The 19,883-nt window shown below is 40.9% G+C and overlaps 1 protein-coding gene across 2 annotated transcripts; it reads left to right on the plus strand.

The window, feature by feature from the left end:
* Positions 1-1,013: 1,013 nt before the first annotated feature.
* uri1 (URI1 prefoldin like chaperone) lies at positions 1,014-15,691 on the plus strand. 2 transcript variants are annotated; one of them, XM_028585910.1, is made up of 11 exons: positions 1,014-1,416; positions 2,395-2,429; positions 8,844-8,922; positions 10,424-10,559; positions 11,762-11,853; positions 11,961-12,024; positions 12,187-12,373; positions 12,466-12,709; positions 12,849-13,000; positions 13,530-13,755; positions 14,907-15,691. In XM_028585910.1, the coding sequence occupies exons 1-11, from the start codon at positions 1,345-1,347 to the stop codon at positions 15,093-15,095; spliced, it is 1,476 nt and encodes a 491-aa protein (XP_028441711.1). In that variant the 5' UTR covers positions 1,014-1,344; the 3' UTR covers positions 15,096-15,691. The 2 variants fall into 2 exon arrangements, with proteins under 2 accessions (XP_028441711.1, XP_028441712.1); XM_028585911.1 differs by having other exon boundaries at positions 1,032-1,055.
* Positions 15,692-19,883: the final 4,192 nt, after the last annotated feature.

Raw genomic sequence — 19,883 nt, forward strand, 5'->3', positions numbered from 1 at the left:
TTTACTTGCTCGGCATATATGTCGACTGTTTACATTTGTGGAAACATCCTTCATTTACCCAGAGTACACTGGGAGACACAGAGGAACAGCTGCGACTTCATATGGCTAAAAAACGGAAAATGCAATGTTTTGTCTTCAAAATAAAAGTATGAAACGGGACTAAAAAGAAAGATGTTTAGAGATGCTTGTTTTTTACGTGAATGTATCCATCTTATGCTACATTATCCTTCTAGCCATATTCATCCGTTCAACGGAGCACATGTAATCAAAAAATATGCAATAATGATTGGAAATAGCAACATAGGAGCTGTTAACACCAAGACCTTTAGAAAAGACGAGGTCAAGTGTGTGACCCTTTGTATGCATGACATCTTGTTAAAAATCAAAAGATTCCAGTAAACTTATAAAACATTTTTTTGTATCTGATTCTGAGTTGTTGCTGTCATCTATACATAACTATTGAAATCACAGGAAATTAGTATGCTGTCAAAATCAATAGTGATTTTAGCTTTCTTTTTTTTTTTTTTAAAGGATATACTCTAGTTTGTGATGACCAGTAATTATGTCATTAACATTGAAAGTATTTTTGGCTAGATATCTAACATTAAGCAGTGCAAGTTTCAGAGTGCAAGGAGAATTAGCAGGGACAGACATAGAAGGCATAATTCATTTTCATAAACAATGATGACAAAGGATGAAATGCATCAATACAATGTACCACGCAATACAATGAAAACACAACAATGAAGCAATAATTTAACACTATAATTCCTTATGATGAGTATTTTTGTGACATTTTGCTGACAATATTTGCATACTTTTACGCTAGTCTTGATTGTCAACTGCCCTCAGACCCCAAAAAATTAATTAATTTACCAATTCAATTACAGGTTTACCTCTGTTCATTCATTTGTGTTTTGTTCATTCTATGTTGGTATTTTAATATAGCCTACTTAAAAGCGACATACCAATGCCATGTTTTATTTTGAATATTTTGACCGGAAGTTCCGGTGTTATTTTGTCTTCTTGACATTGGACCCATGCGATGAACCGAGGTGCATGTCGCAGCGCGAGTGACGAGGAATATTTGCTAATCTTTGGATCTTAAAACCGTGGATATTTTTGGAAAAGCATGCAGAAATCTTGAAATGAGAGTGTGAAATGGTAGCACTTCCGAAAGTGAGGATTATTACCGCTGCCTCATTGATGAATACAAGCAGAACGGGTCTCAGGAATAGCTGCTGCTGCATTTATAAACACTTCTTTAGGACTCACAACAACCCCTGAGCTTTGTTTTTGGGGTCACAAAACACCACATATTCCTGTTGTGCACGTGGGTTGACAATGGCTGAAAAAGGTAAAATGAATATAGGGCATCTCGGCGGAGTTGCCAGGCTCCGAGAGGAAAACGAGAAGGTAAGGTGACCAGTTGACGCGAAAACAAATGTAGCTGGCTAACGTTAACGTGAACTAACGTCTGAAACGTTAGCCAAACCACGCGTTGCACCAGCAGCAAGGGTCTTCAAACCACAAGTGGATCTAACGTTACTAAAGTGCTCTTTACATGAAATATAGACGTTTGTCCACTAATTGCACTAAGAAATATGTCACATTAGCAAGTTGTGAGGTTATTGCTTTGACTGTCCGTGTTCGAGAAGCTTCCCCTTGCAGCCACTCACATGTTCAAGTTCTTGTTACGCAAAATGTTGGCTGCAGGGAGGTGTGTGTTTTAGTTTCTGTTCTCAGCTGCTAGTTTTACTTGAGGCTTGACGGATTTGTTGGCCCCTAGACTTTGGGAAACTGACTTTGAACGTTTTTATTAACTGTCGACCAGCTTACTGTTTTAACACGTAACAGTTATTCCACAGATAGTCAATACAGGAAGTCCCAGACTTGCAACAATACGATCTGAGAAGTTTCACTTTTTGATTAGGAATCTGTATAAACACTGAGAAAGTTTAGCAAGCAACAAACGTTGGAACATTTTGGTTTACATGTACATGATATATCACCCTATCTCACAGTGAAAGGGTGTTGTGCAGATGTCCTGACCATTTGGATGTAACGTTAGCCTAGTTTTGACAGCTGTGTTTGCCTTCCTCTCCTGCTTCCTTTATGTGGTTGGCTGTTTTTGTCTGTGTGTGTGTGTGAGTGAATGTGAGTGTGATTATTGTTTTCTTTAATAAGTTGTGTATTAGCATTGTAGTATTTGCATCACCAGTGAAACCAAAAACAAAATGTTTTGCAATTTGGAAAAATCAGCTTGTGGCAATAATCACTGTTGTCATTTTACCATTTACTCCTTTAGGCTAGTAGAGCCTAAACACGATACTGTGTGTACGTTTAAGAGATTTTCCACATGATTTGAATTGAAATTATCTGTCCTAAAAACAGGTGGTGAAAGACTGTGAAAGTCGGATTCAACACTGGTAAGCATTAAGAGATCCCATGTTCTATTTCAACAGTTGCATAGTGATAGCATTCTTTAGTTTTTTTTTGCTTGCTTTTGTGTGGAGACCAGGGATGGTAGTAGGTAACACCTTTTTGTTTTGAGCATCAGTAACTCAGTGGTTGTTTGTGTTAGATCTCTCAATCTTTCATACACGGTTCCTAGTGCTTGGCGGTATACTGGTTTTTAATTTCCTGTACGGTATGAATTTTCACATTCCGCCACCGCTGCAAACTGCTCTACTGGCAGGCTAAGCTGTGAGTGTTTTGAGAGGAGACTCATATTAAGTGTGTACCCTTTTCATTCATGAGTAGGCCATACCTTTATTACTCAACAATTAGTTTTGCATTGCCAGGCCTATCTCCACAGCACCGTGGAGAAAGGTCTGGCTACACCACACATAGATTCTGGGATAGGTGGAAAAAAAACGGTCTGCGTTGTTTGCAGTTCTTTAAACCAATCACAATCGTCTTGACGCGACGGTGGCTCTGCAAAATGGTCTCGGGAAGGAACTTGTTTTGGTGGAACATTTGCACCCAACAAAAAAAAGGCTACGCACAATATTAAACCAAGGTAACTGTTCACACAATACAGTAATGTGAGCTATTTAAATTAGCTGGATATATGGTTAAACATAATTAGCGTTTACCAGTGTATCGCCGTGTGGATTTTGTCCAGCAATCGGTCCCAAAATGTCCCAGTTAGAGAGTAAATACCGCATTCATTCCCCAAAAGAATCGAGCAGACCTGCCGTATTGCACAATCCAAATGTTCTTTAAAACTTGCCATTTTCAGCGTGAGGCTTGCTTGAAGTTTGTTGTTGTTTCCCGAAACGGATCGAGTTTGATAACGGCACCACGCCGAGAGTGGACGGTCGGGAACATCGGTCAGGCAATTATCTTAGAAAGGTACTCCGTTGACCCAGACTACACACAATCACAGACTACTGACAACAATTAATAAGCAGCAACTAACTCTTTAACAGGGTAAAACACCATGGCACAGAACAATTTGTGACACATAAACAATTTGTAAGACTAATAATTGTAAATTTACACCCCCGAACGGCATGCTGGGTAACGTTACAACAGCTAGCCAGGTAGCATAGTTTGTTATGAGCTGGGAGATGCTCCTTGACTAGTGCACATTCAAGAACAGAAAAGAGAAATGAATGATGAAGATAGAGGGACCGGAGATGCACCAGAAGAACGTGTGCCCACGTGAAGAGCTGTCGGGAAGTTTTTTGGTGTTAAAAACCAAACGCAACTTAACTTACTCGTTACTGTCGCCTCCGAAAAGCAAGCAGTGTAGCGACGGTACGAACGCAAGAAAAATCCACCAGACAAGGACATGGTACATGCTAGAGACAGTCGAGAAAGACTGGTTCAGAACAATGATTGAAATACTGGATTTGACATATGTCCTGCTGGGGGCGAAAATCCTAGCCAAACTGCTATCCCAATTATAACGCCGAAGAAAGCTGGAGCTACTTACCGTCGGCCACAAGAGCAGACCTGTGGTCAGTTTATAGGTTTTATACCACTATCTTGAACTATTTTATTTTGTAAAGTAAACAATGTTAAAGTTGTTGACATATCTATTAATTTGTAAGTTATTTGTTTTACTACGACACAATTTCCACAATAAAAATTTTTTATTCTGCAACTGTTTCATTCATTCTGATTCCTTCACATATTGAATAAGTTTGTGGTGCAAAGCAAACCTAACTATAAACTATAGTAATCAGTTATTTCAGTACATGATGACATTAAAATGTTTGTTATATTCAATGTACTCTGGTCAGTGGAAAAAAACAACTATAAATCTATATAAAGGTCCAGTCAGGCAAAAGAATAATGTAGTGAAACAGCCAGAATCTTTAATAATACCGTGGTACAAATTTTTGGTCATACCGCCAAGCACTAACGGTACCCATATTTATCTTCTACGAATAAAATTTGCTTGGATAAGGCTCAGTCCTTACTGCAGCGGCCCAGGTTTGATTCCGACCCGTGGCCCTTTTGCTGCATGTCATCCCCTCTTTCTCTCCCCCCTTTCCTGTCTTCAGCTGTCCTATCGAATAAAGGCCAAAAAAGCCCCCAAAAAACCACTCACTTGGATTTGTACTTTCCAATCACAGATTATGTGAGTTATTGTCAAATACAAAGAGTTCTGTTACAAACTACCCCACTACTGGGGGGGAGTTGTAACACTAGCTGGAGATAAATGTAACAATGAGAGGTCATTTGTTGAAATAACATCCATACTATCCAATTTATGTAAGAACAAATTTGACCAATTTAAAGTGACAAAAAAAAACACAATTTCTTCTAAAACTTCAAATTTAGCAAAAAACAATTGCTGTGAGTGTTCACTGTATTCCTGAATGTGCATGTGTCAAATATGGGTTCAGTCACTGTCACAGTTTTGGCAAATGTAGATGGATGCCCCTGGGGGGCAGGCTTTGTTGACACAGAACTGACAGGTGTACGTGTACGTGCATGTGGGCTTGATGTTAGCATGAAATGCAAAGCATCAAATTAAATGAGGGCAACTTTAGGTATTGTAAGTCGAGCCATAGCATCTACAATACAACGCTAGGCAAAAAATAATCTTAAATTGTAAAATCCACAACATTGCTCACAGGGATATTCCACTTCTCCTGTGAGTTCAAAAGGAAATGGGAGTGTATGATCGTTTTAAGATTAACAATCTTTCATTTTTTAAATTTAAATCTACATCTCACAAAATGAACACATCCGCCCGCCCACTCGTCATCGGCACTTGTTTAGACAAAAATTAAGACTAACCATAGTATTCAAGACAATACAATATAATGGGAGTTTACGATATTGATTACATCGCCACAGATCTTTTCTGATTGATCACACTAACCCGGTGTTGCAACACTCCCCGGTCACCCCTGCACTATTTAAAAAAAAAATAAAAAATAGAAATGTCGCCACAAGGCAAATAAAATAAGCTATTCAATTAATGCTGGTTCTAATATGATAGCTCTTCCCTTGGAGATAAAAACAGACAAACTGAAAACTAATTCTAATTAATAATAATTAAAGCTCAGTAGTAGTATTCTTAGAATTTACTTAGTAAATGTTAAAGGAATGTTTTTGGGCATTTTTAGGCTTTTATTTGACAGGACAGATGAAGACATGAGGGGGGGGGGTGGTGACATGCAACAAAGGGCCGCAGGTCGGAATCAAACCCGGACCCGCTGCTTCGCCGCGCCTGCTGCTTCGAGGAGTAAACCTCTATAAATGGGTGCCCGCTCTACCAACTGAGCTATCTGGGCGCCCACCTGCACAACTCTTGATACATTATACGAAAACAAATGGTCAGCCGAGATTTGTAGGGCTCTGCACTTGCTTGTCCCTGACTGATCAATTTTTTATGAATACAACCAATTTGAAAATGAAATTAAATGGATAATTCAACCAGAAATGAAGCTTTTGTCATTATCCACTAATTTCCTTCAGTGAAGTTTGTGTTTAGTCGAGACACAGTTGGTATAGCTCCACGCTATTACTGAATAATTTATTGTCTAATAATAGCAATGAGTTTGGCTTCCTCAATTAATCAAGCATGATTGTGTGCAATATTGATGCTTTGCGTTTGGAGTGCTTGCTCTGATAAAAATCCACAAATTAGACACTCCCTGTCCCAGACCAATCGGAGGCATTTGTTTCAAGTATGCTTGACATGATGAAAATTAGCCAGTTTATTTCTGATTCCTAAACACAGTTGCAGTAGCAAGAAGGAGCATTTTCAGTTCACAACCATGTCACAACCATAAAGGTTCCATATTATGCTCATTTTCAGGTTTAAACTTGTATTTTGGGTTTCTAGCACATTCTAGCATGTTTACATGCTTAAATGTTCAAAACACAGTATTGTTCTCATACTGTATGTCTGAATATACCTCTGAAACGCTCCACTTTAGCCTCTCCAAAAATCCCAATCTGCTCTGATTGGTCAGCATTTCCAGGTCTCTCACATCAGCGCTCTCTCTGTCTGCAACGCCATTGCAGCCGGGCAATGACTGCAACAGCACTGTAGCTGCACTTTCTACACACTTTCATTTAATATATTCAGACTTTCATTCAATATATTCAAACTATATATATATATATATATATAATTATAGTTGTGACATCACAACAGACCTTTTTCACAGCAGACATGTTGACCTGTCATAGTAGGAAAAGCAGAGGTGTATTCAAAACCATTAATGATGACTGCATTCCACTTAAGGCGCTGACACACTAACCTGATAATCGTCCGTCGGACAGTCTGGCGAGGTCGGTGACTCGAGTCTGTTCGGTGTGTTCCGTGCCGTCGTCAGTCTGAAGGGCTGTCGGCCTTCATTTTGGCAGACCTGACTAGGGTTGGGCGATGTCCCCTAAATTGGCAGTTGACGATGTTTACAGTAAAACATCGTGATGGACGATGATATCGTCGTTGGGGCCGGGGGGGTGGGGGGGGGTAGCTTTACATAAATGGTGAATGGTGCCCTGCTGGTAGGTTTTACAACTTGACCTACTTTCACTTAAGTACGGTGCAGCAAAATCAATCAGATGTCCGTGATCTGCGTAACGACAGTACGTGGGACGTTTGCCTTCAACAGAGCGACAGTAATAACCTAACATACCATCATTACTGAGTTTAAACTACATTCTCGGTTATGTTTGCACTGAATAACGCATTCAATAAACAGAAACATAACTCTTGCGGCGCACATGAACAGATGCGCAATATTAGCTCACACATAAAATAGCACCCTCGTGAATTAGCCTGTTGCTAACGTACATACATAAATCCTGCATAACATCGTCCCGTACCTACAAGACCTCAGGCTTACTTATTGATGCACGCACAGAGTAGTGTCCACAAACTTAGTCCAATGAGGGGAGAAAGGAAAGTGTGATAGCGTTCCACTTTAACGCTTTTTACTCTCTCACTCGAGACTGCTGTGTCCAACGTTACTAGAAGGTAGAGCGAGCTACAACCGACAGGGAGAGAGAGAATGTATCACTACAGCCAATCCAGTCTGCTCAAAGCGATGGTCTTTTTTACAAATAGGTTGCACATAAAGGGGGAAAAAGTAGCTTCCACTTAAGGAGCCCTATTCTCCTATCTTTGTGTCTTTGCTAGTTTAAGACCGACGCAATAAACACCAATTGACAAAAGTAGCAAATTATACCTTTAAGTCAGATTAACTGAAAACACCCCCGTGGATGTGCAAGTACAAGTAAACTGAGTAAACTTCTTTTATTGAGTAAAACAAATAAAAAAAACTGAGTGGTGACAAAGAGCAACCAAACACCATAAAATAGTTCTCGCCTGTTTGTGAATTCAAGTGTTGTGATGCCAGATTATTGTCCTGTGGGTCCAAAAGTCTAGCACACGTCTCTAAACTCTGCACTTGTACAATGCACCTGCAGTCTGTATTTACAGGTGGAGCACACTTGGTCAAATCAAGTGGTAGGGCTGTGCAATTGATCGAAATTTAATCGTGATTATGATTTTGGATCACAAAAACAGAATAATCGAGAAAAACAATTATTTAGCTCATTACGTTTTGCAAGTAAACTCTTATTTTCTCTTGTGTTCTGAATGAAAAAATAAAGTATAAATAGGACAAGTATTAAGGCAAATTTCACAGATGTATGTGTTTTTTATACTGTTGATTTATTTAACTTTTTCCACTGTTTTTTAAGTTCAATAATTGCAACATCTTTCCAGAAGTTAACAAGTAATCGTGTCAAATTATTGTGATTTCAATATTGACCGAAATAATCGCGATTGTTTTTTTCCATAATCGAGCAGCCCTACCAAGTGGTTGCAACAAGTGGACGAGTGTATTTTTTTGTGGTAACAATTATTTGAGACACTCTTTGTTGTATGTTTATGACAAATATGCAACAACTTTAAGTCAACTAAGGGCATTGCATAACTTCCTAGATGTGTTACATTTACAAACTGGTGTTGTGGCTTTAACTGGAGAAAGTAGACAATCTCAAAACAAACAAAAAATGTTAAACCTTTTGAGTAACAGTATATTTCTGTGTTTATCTGCATGGATGATGGCATCACAGTATAATGTTAGCTGCTTTTTGTCACTCTGCTGTCGTGATTTTCTCTGAAGTTTTCCATTGTTCCGTGGCAAATAGATACAGGTGAATACCAGCGACCTCTTGAGAGCTCTTCTCCCTTCTTCCCTGAAGGGGGAAACAGGCCCTTCCTAATTACTGTTTAACATCCCAGAATAAGTCAAACAAACCAACAATTGCTTCAGAGAAGATGTGGCTTTAAATGAAAACAATCATGAATTTGAACAGTTGTTGGCCTAACACCATTGTAAATCCATGCTTTGCAGGCAAAAGGTGTCAGGTGACTATGAAGCCCTGAATGAGCGCCTTAAAACTCTTCCAGATCAGCTGTCTTATGACATCATGGTGAGTGCTGACCTTATTCAAAATGCACAAGAAGAAACGCACACTCGCACAACTTGTGCAGTGTAGGTTGGTTTTAAGATGAATGCCTGTTGCAAATGGCCAGTTTACCATTTACAAGTGCCACGAGCTGGGACGATATACTTAAAGGTCCAGTGTGTAACGTGTTTAGTTCATTATCAAAAATCTGTGTTGCCCGTTCACAAACTTGTTCTTTTTCGTGAATGTTTACCACCACCATCAATTCCAAGTATTTCTATTGGCTTGAAATTTTACATTTGCATTCGCATGAACTGGGGTAGACGCTCCACATTCATGCGCCATCTTGAAATAGGTTAGCCGGTAAGGGACATTAAGGACATACTGCTCTGCCTTTCGCGTTTTCGCCGTCACATACCGCGATATTACAAATCCCACTATGGCCACGCCAAGACCCGCCCTTCAATAGCATTCACACACTACTATTGGCCAGGCGTCCATGCTTACATGTACAGGTCCTATCCACTGACCAATCCCCTAACCCTAACATTAACCACTCGAGGAGAAATGCCTAACCCCAACCAATCGAGCTGCTTCGTAGGGCGTGCCTTGGTGTGGCCATAGTGGGATTCGTAATTTTGCTCCCGGGCCCCGGCAAGTTTGAAGAAGAAAACATGGAAGACCACACGTATTCAAAATCCAAATTTCAGGAACAGGAGTCTTCTTCTTTGCCCAGAAAAAGAAAAAGGATATTGAAAAGGGCAAGAGAGCATTGTCATCAGAAAAAAAAGCGTGAAGGTCTACCGTAGATGTAATACGTACTTTGAACTGCGTGACGCGAGAGAGTTGATTGCGATATATGATCTCAACGCCAGATGGGAGAAATTCCTACACATTGGATAGAGATGGCCCGATACCACTTTTTTGCTTCCCAATACCGATTCCGATACCTGAACTTGCGTATCGGCCGATACCGAGTACCGATCCGATACCAGTGTGTCATATATTTCATTATGTTTTAACAGCTGTATACTACTATCCCTGTATGGATGTGATATGATTTCTATCTTTGTTGTCGGTCTGGCTCAGGTTAAACTCTTTGTGAAACATGAACAAACAATGAATGCCCCAGAACTTTCTTTTATTCTCCAGTTTGACAGTCAGTTATAACGGAAAAAGAACATAAATAAACTACTTTAATGTAGATTTTCTTTAGGGCTTTATTACGTGGTATCGGATCGGTGCATAAACTCCAGTACTTCCCGATACCGATACCAGCGTTTTAGGCAGTATCGGAGCCGATACCGATACTGGTATCGGTATCGGAACATCTCTAACATTGGACCCTTTTAACTTTGCAGAAGTTGACCCTAAATATTGCATTTTTTTAAATTTTTTTTACTTTACTTTTTACCTGAGTTTTATTTCTTCTTTTCTCCTACTTTCATGTCCACATTCTGCCACCTTCTTTATTAACTGTTTCTCTTTCGTCTGGCTCTTTCTTCATCCCCTGTGCTATGAACAGGTGCCGTTTGGCCCTTTGGCCTTCATGCCCGGGAAGCTGGTGCACACAAACGAGGTCACAGCGTTGCTTGGCGACAACTGGTTCGCCAAGTGCTCTGCCAAGCAGGCTCAGAAAGTTGTCGATCACAGGATGAAATGTGAGTCTCGCGTTTCAAAAGACTGCTTTCCTGTCCTCTCTCTCCAAAAGAGAGGAGTCATTGTTTCATTTTAATGTAATCGACACTGCCCTTCTTCATCCAGCAGAGGGTGTTGTTGCATCGAGCTCGTCTGAAGAGTCACTGAAGTCACAAACTCTCTTTCAGCTGAGCCGTTATTTGCCGTACCATTTCGGAAGAAACTTTTGAGATTCTTGTAGAATTTAGTCTATTTTAAGGATATGTTAAGTGGACTGTAAAGCTGCTCCTAACAACTGTACTGAAATCTTGGAGCGTGCATGATTTTAGGCGTACGCGGGGGTACTTGATTGTGGTTAAAGGGCTACCAGCCACAAGTCCCATTCGCATCACTTATTTGCTGTGCTGCTCTTGCACTCGTATATTACATGCCACTGATGTCACTGCCTCGTCTTGTACGAGCAGTTGATACCTTTCCGCGGTCAAATCAAGTCCTGTAAATGCAACACTACTGTTTGATCGACTGCAAGACGTTATTTATTTATTTTTTTTTAAGAAAAGAAAGCTATCGATTCTAACGTGGGTTGTGTGTCTTTTCCCCGCTGCTCATTCTAGGTCTCAGAAAATCTCACATCAAGTTAAATGGGCCCAAGTAACGATTTATGATGTGAACATTATTAGAGTGTTTAGTGAAGCAGAAACATGCTGCCACAGCCCATTCGCAGCCGTCTGCCATCCCTCCCCCCCCCCACCCCCGCCTCCTCCTATCTCCTGACCCTGCCCACCCCGCTATTACAGAGCTAAGTGCTGTAATACAAACATGGCTGGCTGAAATGTGTCAGACAGCGGCTGAGTCGTCGGGCCTTCTGTGTTTGACCTTTCCTCACTTCCAGTTGATGCGCTGACTGGAGGGGCTCCCGATCGCCATGGAAACAAGGGCCCTCTGCTGCTATTAGTGAAAGGGCTTAATTGTTGTCTAGATTTAATGATCCGGAGTAGTATTCAGGGCAGAAGATATTATGAACTGTTTGTGTCATCATTTTTCAATTTCTCCCCCTAACTTGTTTAGGATTTTAACTCTTTAGCAGCTGATTGCCATTGGTATATTAAATGTTCCAATTAAATCTCTGTTAGCCTGCAGCCAGTTTCTGCACATTGGCTTTTGTCAGTCTGCTTCAAACTCTCTGAATGCACATTCTGACGATAATGTAACCTGTTTCCTGCAGACGTGAAGCACGAACTTGATGATCTGTCAAAGACGATGAAAAACTTTGAAGCCAGAGTTGGGCTCGCGAAGGATTTGGAAACCATCTCATCCGTATGTTGCATTACTACAAGTCGTCTCCCAGATGACATATTGCTTAAGACAAAGATGGGGACGGATGTATTGACTTTGCTTCCTTTTTTTTTTATTTTATTTTTTAGAGTAAAGGGGACTACGTTGACATCAGAGAAGACACCGGAAACGATGACGCTGCGGTCACAAAAGGTATCTTCGTTAGCCTTTCTTCTGTCTTCATTTGACTTTTTTTTCTTTTCTTTTTTTTTAAACAAATCAAAGTAAGCTTAATTCTACACCACACTCGGATTGAGATTTAGGCTGAGAAAAGTATTTCAGGAATTTCTTCTCCATCTCGCCGGCTATTAACAGGAAAGCAAAGAATAGCTCGCAAACCACATTCTATGCCCAAGATGGATGCTGTGTTGGATCTAAAAGAGGAGAACGGAGGAGGGAGCGGAGATGGAGGGAGCAGAAACGGCACCTTGACCGAGGAGGAGTTGTGGGCTCGACTGGATGAACTCGAGAAACTGGAGGAGCTACAAGATGAGCAGGACAGGTAGGTGAACACACTCGGGGTGTTTTCTTAGTAGCCGTGATGGTTGCACATTTTCCAACCTCGGGCGAAATGAAAACGTCTTTCTTCTCCAGATTATCCGATAATGCAGACGTGAATGGCGAGGACACGTCATCCGTTTCCTCCGAAGAGGAGAAAGAGGGAGATGCCGCACCCCCGGTGAACGGACTGAGTCTGAAGCCCAGCTGGACCTCCAGGCCTCACAGTGAAGCGCCGCCGAGCGCAGACAGGAAAGCGGGAGAAGACGACGAGGAAGAGCAAGAGGAAGGCAGCTGTTTGCCTACCATCTTTTTCTCTCACACAATCGAACCCAAGAAGGTAAGAGTGATAAATCACTTTGGGTATTCTTTACAGGTTAGTCGTTAAAGCTATAGTTTCTTCTTTTTCTTTATATTCTGCAGTTTAATTAACTGCTTTGGCGACTTTCTCTTTCCCCTGTCTCGGTCTTCTGCTTCAGGTGAGGATAAACACAGGAAAAAACACCATGTTCAAGTTCAGTGAAAGGAAAGAGCAGAAGGAACACTCGAAGAAGAAGAAGAAAAACGGCCACAACAACGGACACTCCCATCACGAACTTCACAAAATCACAACACCAGTGGACATTTACAGGTAAAAACAAACACTAAATTCAGACATATCCCAATTTAACCCTTGTGTTGTCTTCCCGTTGACCAGGAATTCTTTTTTTATTAATGGTCAAAAAAAACTAATTTAAATCACATCATACCTAATTTTTTAGTTTAAAAAAGCAAAAATTATGAATTATTTTGACTAATATTTAAGATCAGAGGATGTTGAGTGAATCAGAGACTAGTTTATGTCAAAGTTTAATTAGGATACCGTTTTAAAACCTCCTAAACATTTTTTTTCAAACGTTTTGAAATGGAAGTGTTAATTTTACCTGCTAGGAATGCTTTATGGGTCCCATCCAACGTACATGCGTGCATCCGAGTTATTTTGGGGGCAATTTGGTTGTAAGAAACCCATATTTCTGATATAAAAAAAATCTTTGCAAACGGGTCAAATTTGACCCGAGAACAGCACAAGGGTTAAAAACAACTGATTTCAGTTAGGAGGTCTGTTTGAGGAGGTTCCTCTCCTCTGATTGGTGAATACTGGTCTGCTGTCTTTTGGTCAGGTTGTTTGTGGATGTGAAGAACGGGGAGCCCGTCCCCAGGAAGTCCATCCTAAAGTCTCGTAGCCGAGAGAACAGCGTGTGCAGCGACACCAGCGAGAGCAGCGCCGCGGACTTCGACGAGCGCCGGGTGATTGGACGCAGCTTCAGCCACGACGAGGCGACGCACAGCGACACCAGTGATGACAGTCCCACGGGGGTCCCACTGCACCCCGCCAGCCGATTTGAGGTAAACGACACACGGTTGTCTTTTAGTTTTACTTCTTAATGTTCTTGTTTTTTTTTTTTGCTCAACAGATCTCAGTCAAGTTTCTTCGTACAGTCTTTAATCTCACTTACAGTGTGAAGGAATCTGCAATATTCCTATATTATGAAACAATTTTACAAAAATTGCACCTTTTGAGCCGCAGATCCCGCACTGAGAACATAACAAAACTCCCACAGAGGCCTCTTTAAGGTAAAATAGGAGCTTTGCTGCATGTCATTCCCCTTCTCTCTCCCCTTCATGTCCAAGCTGTCCTATACAAATAAAGGCCTAAAATGCCCCCAAAAAAAATAGGGGCTGCATGTGGTCGAACAATCGTTGGAACAAGAGGCAATATGAACAAGAAAATTCAATTTAATTTATAGTATCAAATCATAACAAGTGTTACCTCAAGAGACTTTACAGATAGAGTAGGTCTAAACCACACTCTATAATTTACAAAGACCCAACAACTCCAGTAATTCCCCCAAGAGCAAGCATTTAGCGCGACAGTGGCGTGGAAAAATCCAAGGCTCTTGTTAGGCGGTGTCTGACGGTGCCGGTTGGGGGTGTGATGACCAGTGGCAATAATAGTCACAATAAAGATAATGGAACTATGACTACATATAGTAGTTGTAGTAGTTCATGGCGTAGCAGAGCGTTACAGGACGTAGCAGGGTGTAGCAAGGCACTGCAGAGCGTAGCAGGGTGTAACGGGGTGTAGCAGGGCGTAGCAGGGCGCGGAGCAGACTCCTTTTAAGCAGTAGCTCAGTCCGTAGGGACTTGGCTTGGGAACCGGAGGGTCGCTGGTTCAAGTCCCCGTGTGGACCAAGTACAGAGTGTGGACTGGTAGCTGGAGAGGTGTCAGTTCATCTCCTGGGCACTGCTGAGGTTCCCTTGAGCAAGACACAGAGCCCCCAACTGCTCGGGGCAGCCCCCTCACTCTGACATCTCTCCATTAGTGCATGTATAGGTCGTGTGTGTGTGTATTTCTGACCTGTTTGTAATGTGCGTAATAAACTAACAACAATTTCCTCTCCCAGGAGGAAATAAAGTATGTCTTAATCTTAATCTGAACCATCAGTCGAGTCATACCACATCAGCGCCGGTTTCTTACTGCAATTCCTCTCGTCCAGGCCTTTTCCGGTACAGTAGTAGAAAAGGAGCCGATGCCGTCAGCTGTCCCCCATCTGACCATCGCTCCACCAGCTCTGCCGACCATACTGGAGAGGAAACAGGAGGAGGTGGCGCCTGACGTCGTCCCGCCCCAGCAAGCCCCGAAAAGGGTGTCCAAGTTTAAAGCTGCCAGGTTGCAGCAGGTGTGACTGTTAACAAGCAAATATCCATATTTCACAATAACTTTTTGATGTTTTTTTAAAGCCCGTTTCTTTTCTACAACTGATGAACTGCACAAACCACCCTCTCCTCTTCTTTCTCTCACGTATGTTTCACTTCTGTCCATACAGGATATCTTTCATTGAGTGTGACCTTTCCTTTAGAAAAAGTACAGTAGCAACGCCTTGTGTGTAACACTGCTTTTTTACCAAGCTCCAAACACTAGTAAATGCAGTCTCTTTTGATATCCACTCCTACAGTATAAATGGCACTTAACAATGTGGTCTATCTTTCTGTGGGTATTTTTTTTAAACCGACTGCTTTCTGTCATATGTTTACCCTTCTTCTGCTTTTCTGTCGATCAATGTTTTTGCCCGGCTTAGGCTACACTTAGAATCAGTCACCTTGTTTTGTTTCTTTTTCCAAGTCATGATTAATAAACAGAATTAGGTGTCTGCTAGCTCTCATGTTACCTTCACTCGACCTGCCTAATGAATGTATGTATTCCTTTGTGACGAGCTTTATGTAAAGACAAAAAAAGAATATTGATGGAAACTAAAAGGAAAATAAACGATTTTGGCTACAAGTCTCGTTTCCTATTTCTTCCTTGAAAGAAAATATTATCTTGTTCTTCTGGGTCTCTATTTCATTATATTCTGCTGACAGGCCTTTATTCCGTATCTGAATATCAGTTTGGAAAGATATTCTCAAATAGTTTCTCACACTGCATTAAAGGTACTGTATGTGATAGTAACACGTTTGCTCCTGACATCTAGTGCAAATTGTTTTGATCTTAAAACAGCTATTACCAGACACTGACTGAGCTAATATGGTCTCCTATGAATTATTGTTATTCTTTGTGAATTTCCTGTTGTGCGTTTCAAATTTGAAGAGCCGAGGAAAGCACCCTCCCCGCACCATATTGCAGCCAAACTTTGTAAGCGAGCAATAACATTTCATCAAAGCTGTACCGCAAACTGAACACAAAATGTCTGTTCCAGTTATCAAAAGCACAATATAAGTGCAGCCTCAATAAGAAAGAGGGAATTTCCAAGCCAAGCACTCTGATAACGTATCAAGTTCTGCCCGAAAACAAAATCTAACTGCTGAGGAACAGAAGAAAGTCAGATTTAGAGTCATGTTCATGGTTGCAGTCGGTGATCTTGAGGTAAAGCATAGAGTGTAAAACTGCTGTGCGATTTGACATGGATTTTGGGATTCAGATCCAGTACCAGTACAACTATATTAAAATATTCCATTACGTAAAAGAATTCATACTTAGGTAAAAGTACATGGGTATTTACAGCAAAATGTACTTCAAAAGTAAAATGAAAAGTGTGGCGATATATATTTATATATTATACTCAGTCTTAACATATGCATCATGTATGAGTAGCATTTTACTAGTTTTAGTGATTCCCATCCTAGAGGTCGGGCCGTCCAAACAGTCACAAGATGAATCTGAGGCACCATGAGATGATTAAAGGTGCCGTACAAAGATCCAGGACTTATATCGGCAACTTCTGAGTCCTTCCCCTCTTTCCGCTAAAGCCCAAAATGGTGTCCTAAGCCCCTCCCCCTACAAGGGAGAATGAATGCATGTGAGACTGTAGGTGGTCCCTGCTTAAATTACCTGCTTCATGTAGTTCTACTGGAACATAGGGTCAGTTTCAGCAAATATGTCAGGAAGTTAGTTTTGTAAGGCTTACCTACTGCACCTTTAATAGTGAAGGAAAGAAAAAATCTAATCTAATATTTGCCTTTTGGTTATTTAAAAAAATAGTTTTACCTCTTTACACATTAAACAGTTACATACAACCATGTGAGAAGTGGGGAAATGTTTCTTTGGTGGAACTGCTGCAGACTCATAGACATCTGAAACATAACATAACAAGGGGTTCGTGAGCCAAAAAGGTTGGAAAGCACCGGTTAAAACTTTAACAATGTGCTGTATTTTGAAAACTTAAGTCATATGTCATATTTTACTTTACATGTCATTTAGCTGACACTTTTATCCAAAGCGACTTACAATTGCTATATATACACATCAGAGGTTGCATGCCTCTGGAGCAACTAGGGGCTAAGTGTCTTGCTCAGTGACACATCAGTTGATGTATCACAGTGGGATTCAAACCTGGGTCTCCTGCACCAAAGGCATATGTCATATCCACTGCGCCATCCCCTCCTAAGATCCTAATCTGAAAAGTAACTATAGCTGTCAAATGTAGTAGAGTCAAAAGTAGAAAGCAGCAGAACTAGAAATAATACAATACAGTCAAGCACAAGTACCTTCAAATTGTATTTCACTTGTATAAATGTACTTGTTTATTGTTGTTTATGACTTTGAGGTTGTATGACATTACTGGTATTGGTATGACTCTTATGCAGATTTATTTAAATCTACACATATGTTAAACACAAATTCATTATTGTGGGAAGTACTTTTTTTTTATTCCCTCAAAGATGACTTGGGTGGTTTTTATTTTCAAGTGTATATAGTCAAACTAATCATTCATTGTTACTGGCCGCTGACACTTTGGTTTGTTCTGTGTATGTTTGGAGTTTTTAGGAGATTAATACGTTTTTTTTTTCTTCTTTAGTGAACTTAAAAATCACTGAGCAGTGTTGTTTGATGTAATTTTTGGGGCAACTCATACACACCACTGTACTTCATCTCCCCCACAAGCAGCTTTAATTAAAGCTGTGGCTTGTGAGTTGAAAGGCTATCACTCCCCTTTATAGTTAACTGGTGGGAATGCAGGTCTCTGATAAGAAGCTTTTAAGCAGGTCCTGAGGTGACTCTACCACCCCCCCCTCCTCCCCTGCTTCATCAGGATTATTTCTCCAATATGAAAATCCAGGTAGCATGAGACAGATTAGGCAACGCTTAACACACTAGATTTGTATTGGTAAGACACGGATCAATGGTTTAATGTAGGTTAAGCTGTGAAGGTATATGCTGGAACATAGTGGAACTACATTACAAAGAAATCTAGCATACAAACTATGTAATGGGCTGGAACACACACACACACACACACAAGATCTACATTTTAGGGATTAAGAGGGATTTTAAGAGTTGTGTGATGAAGGATTCAAACAGGTATTGTTGTCCAGACAGGTGCTTGGGCCTGAGAGGGGGAAAGGAAGAGTTGCACTTAGCTCCAAATGTCAGAGGAATGGATTAAACCAGCATATCTGCTTCACTGCTATTGGACCGTACGCTATTAAAGACCCAGCCACAAAGTGTCTCGTACTTACATCATTTAACACTCACGGCCTGTAAGAGGAACTGGTGGAAAATCCCAGGAGAGAAACAAATGTTCAGGTGACCCACGATGATGTGACAGCTCTCAGATTCCAATTCCAACTCAATGTCTTTCAGAGTTCATCTCAAAACGATTCAAAATATCACTTTGATTTTTGTTTATGGTCCTTCTTAAGTTTAGTGTGTCTTTGGAAGAATGAAAACTCAATAGTTATCAAGACATCACCCAGATGTTCGGACAACAACTAGCCTATGGCTATTAAATAAAACGATTAGTCGATTGAAAGAAAATGAATCAGCAATTTCTTTCTTTTTTTTAAATAATGAACTATTTGTTTAAAGTAAATTTTCAAGGAAACACGTCAAACAATTTTCTGGTTTCAGCTTCTTTAAAAGTCCCATGACATGGTGCTTTTTTAATGCTTTTATATAGACCTTAGTGGTCCCCCAATACTGTATCTGAAGTCTCTTTTATATAGACCTTAGTGGTCCTCTAATACTGTATCTGAAGTCTCTTTCCCGAAATTCAGCCTTGGTGCAGAATTACAGCCACTAGAGCCAGTCCCACAATGAGCTTTCCTTAGTATGTGCCATTTCTGTGTCTGTAGCTATTGAGGAGAGGTGGAGGGTGGGGGTGTGGCCTTGACCAACTGCCACTTTGCTCGTTTGAAAGCCATGATGTCTCTCTCTCTCATGGGTGGGCCAAATTCTCTGGGTGGGCAAAGCAGAGAAAGGGGAGGTAAACCTTTCCCCTTATGATGTCATAAAGGGAAGATTCCAGATCGGCCCATCTGAGCTTTCATTTTCTCAAAGGCACAGCAGGATACCCAGGGCTCGGTTTACACCTATCAACATTTCTAGCCACTGGGGGACCATAGGCATATTAATGTTAAAAAAACCTCATAAAGTGACATGGGACCTTTAAATGTGAGGATGTGCTGCCAATCTGAACACATCACCTTGGGCTCTGGGAATGTGTGATTGGCTTTTTTCCCACCATTTTCTGATGTTTTATGGAGGAAACAATTCATTGATTAATTGAGGAAATCGTGAAATCAGTGGTGTGGTCTACGTGATACGCAGGTATACGCAGTATACCCACTAAGAAAGCTCCAGGATTTCAATATACCCACTTAAAAATACCCAATGACACGCAACAACATACTTTCCATTATATTATAGATATATTTTGAATTGTCATCTGTGTTTTTTTTCTTCGCATATAGGCTAAATAAAGGTATTTCCACCGTAAATTGGTGGATAAAAGTTTATCCGAATGCAGGAAATGAAGTCTTTTACGCTCAAAATAACCCTGGGGGAGGACATCCAGACCCCCAACTATGATATGCCATACGGCAGTTCACACAGTTACACATTCATACCTGGAAGCTGCCCAGTACAAACACAGTCTGATCTGCTGGCGGCCACTGAGCAGCTCCACTGGACCGGTTGGGGTTAAGGGCCTTGCTCAAGGGCACCTCAGTGGTGGTAATGAGGGAGGAACAAGCGC

This window comes from Perca flavescens, chromosome 8 (assembly GCF_004354835.1).
Source record: "Perca flavescens isolate YP-PL-M2 chromosome 8, PFLA_1.0, whole genome shotgun sequence".
NCBI classification, from domain to species: domain Eukaryota; kingdom Metazoa; phylum Chordata; class Actinopteri; order Perciformes; family Percidae; genus Perca; species Perca flavescens.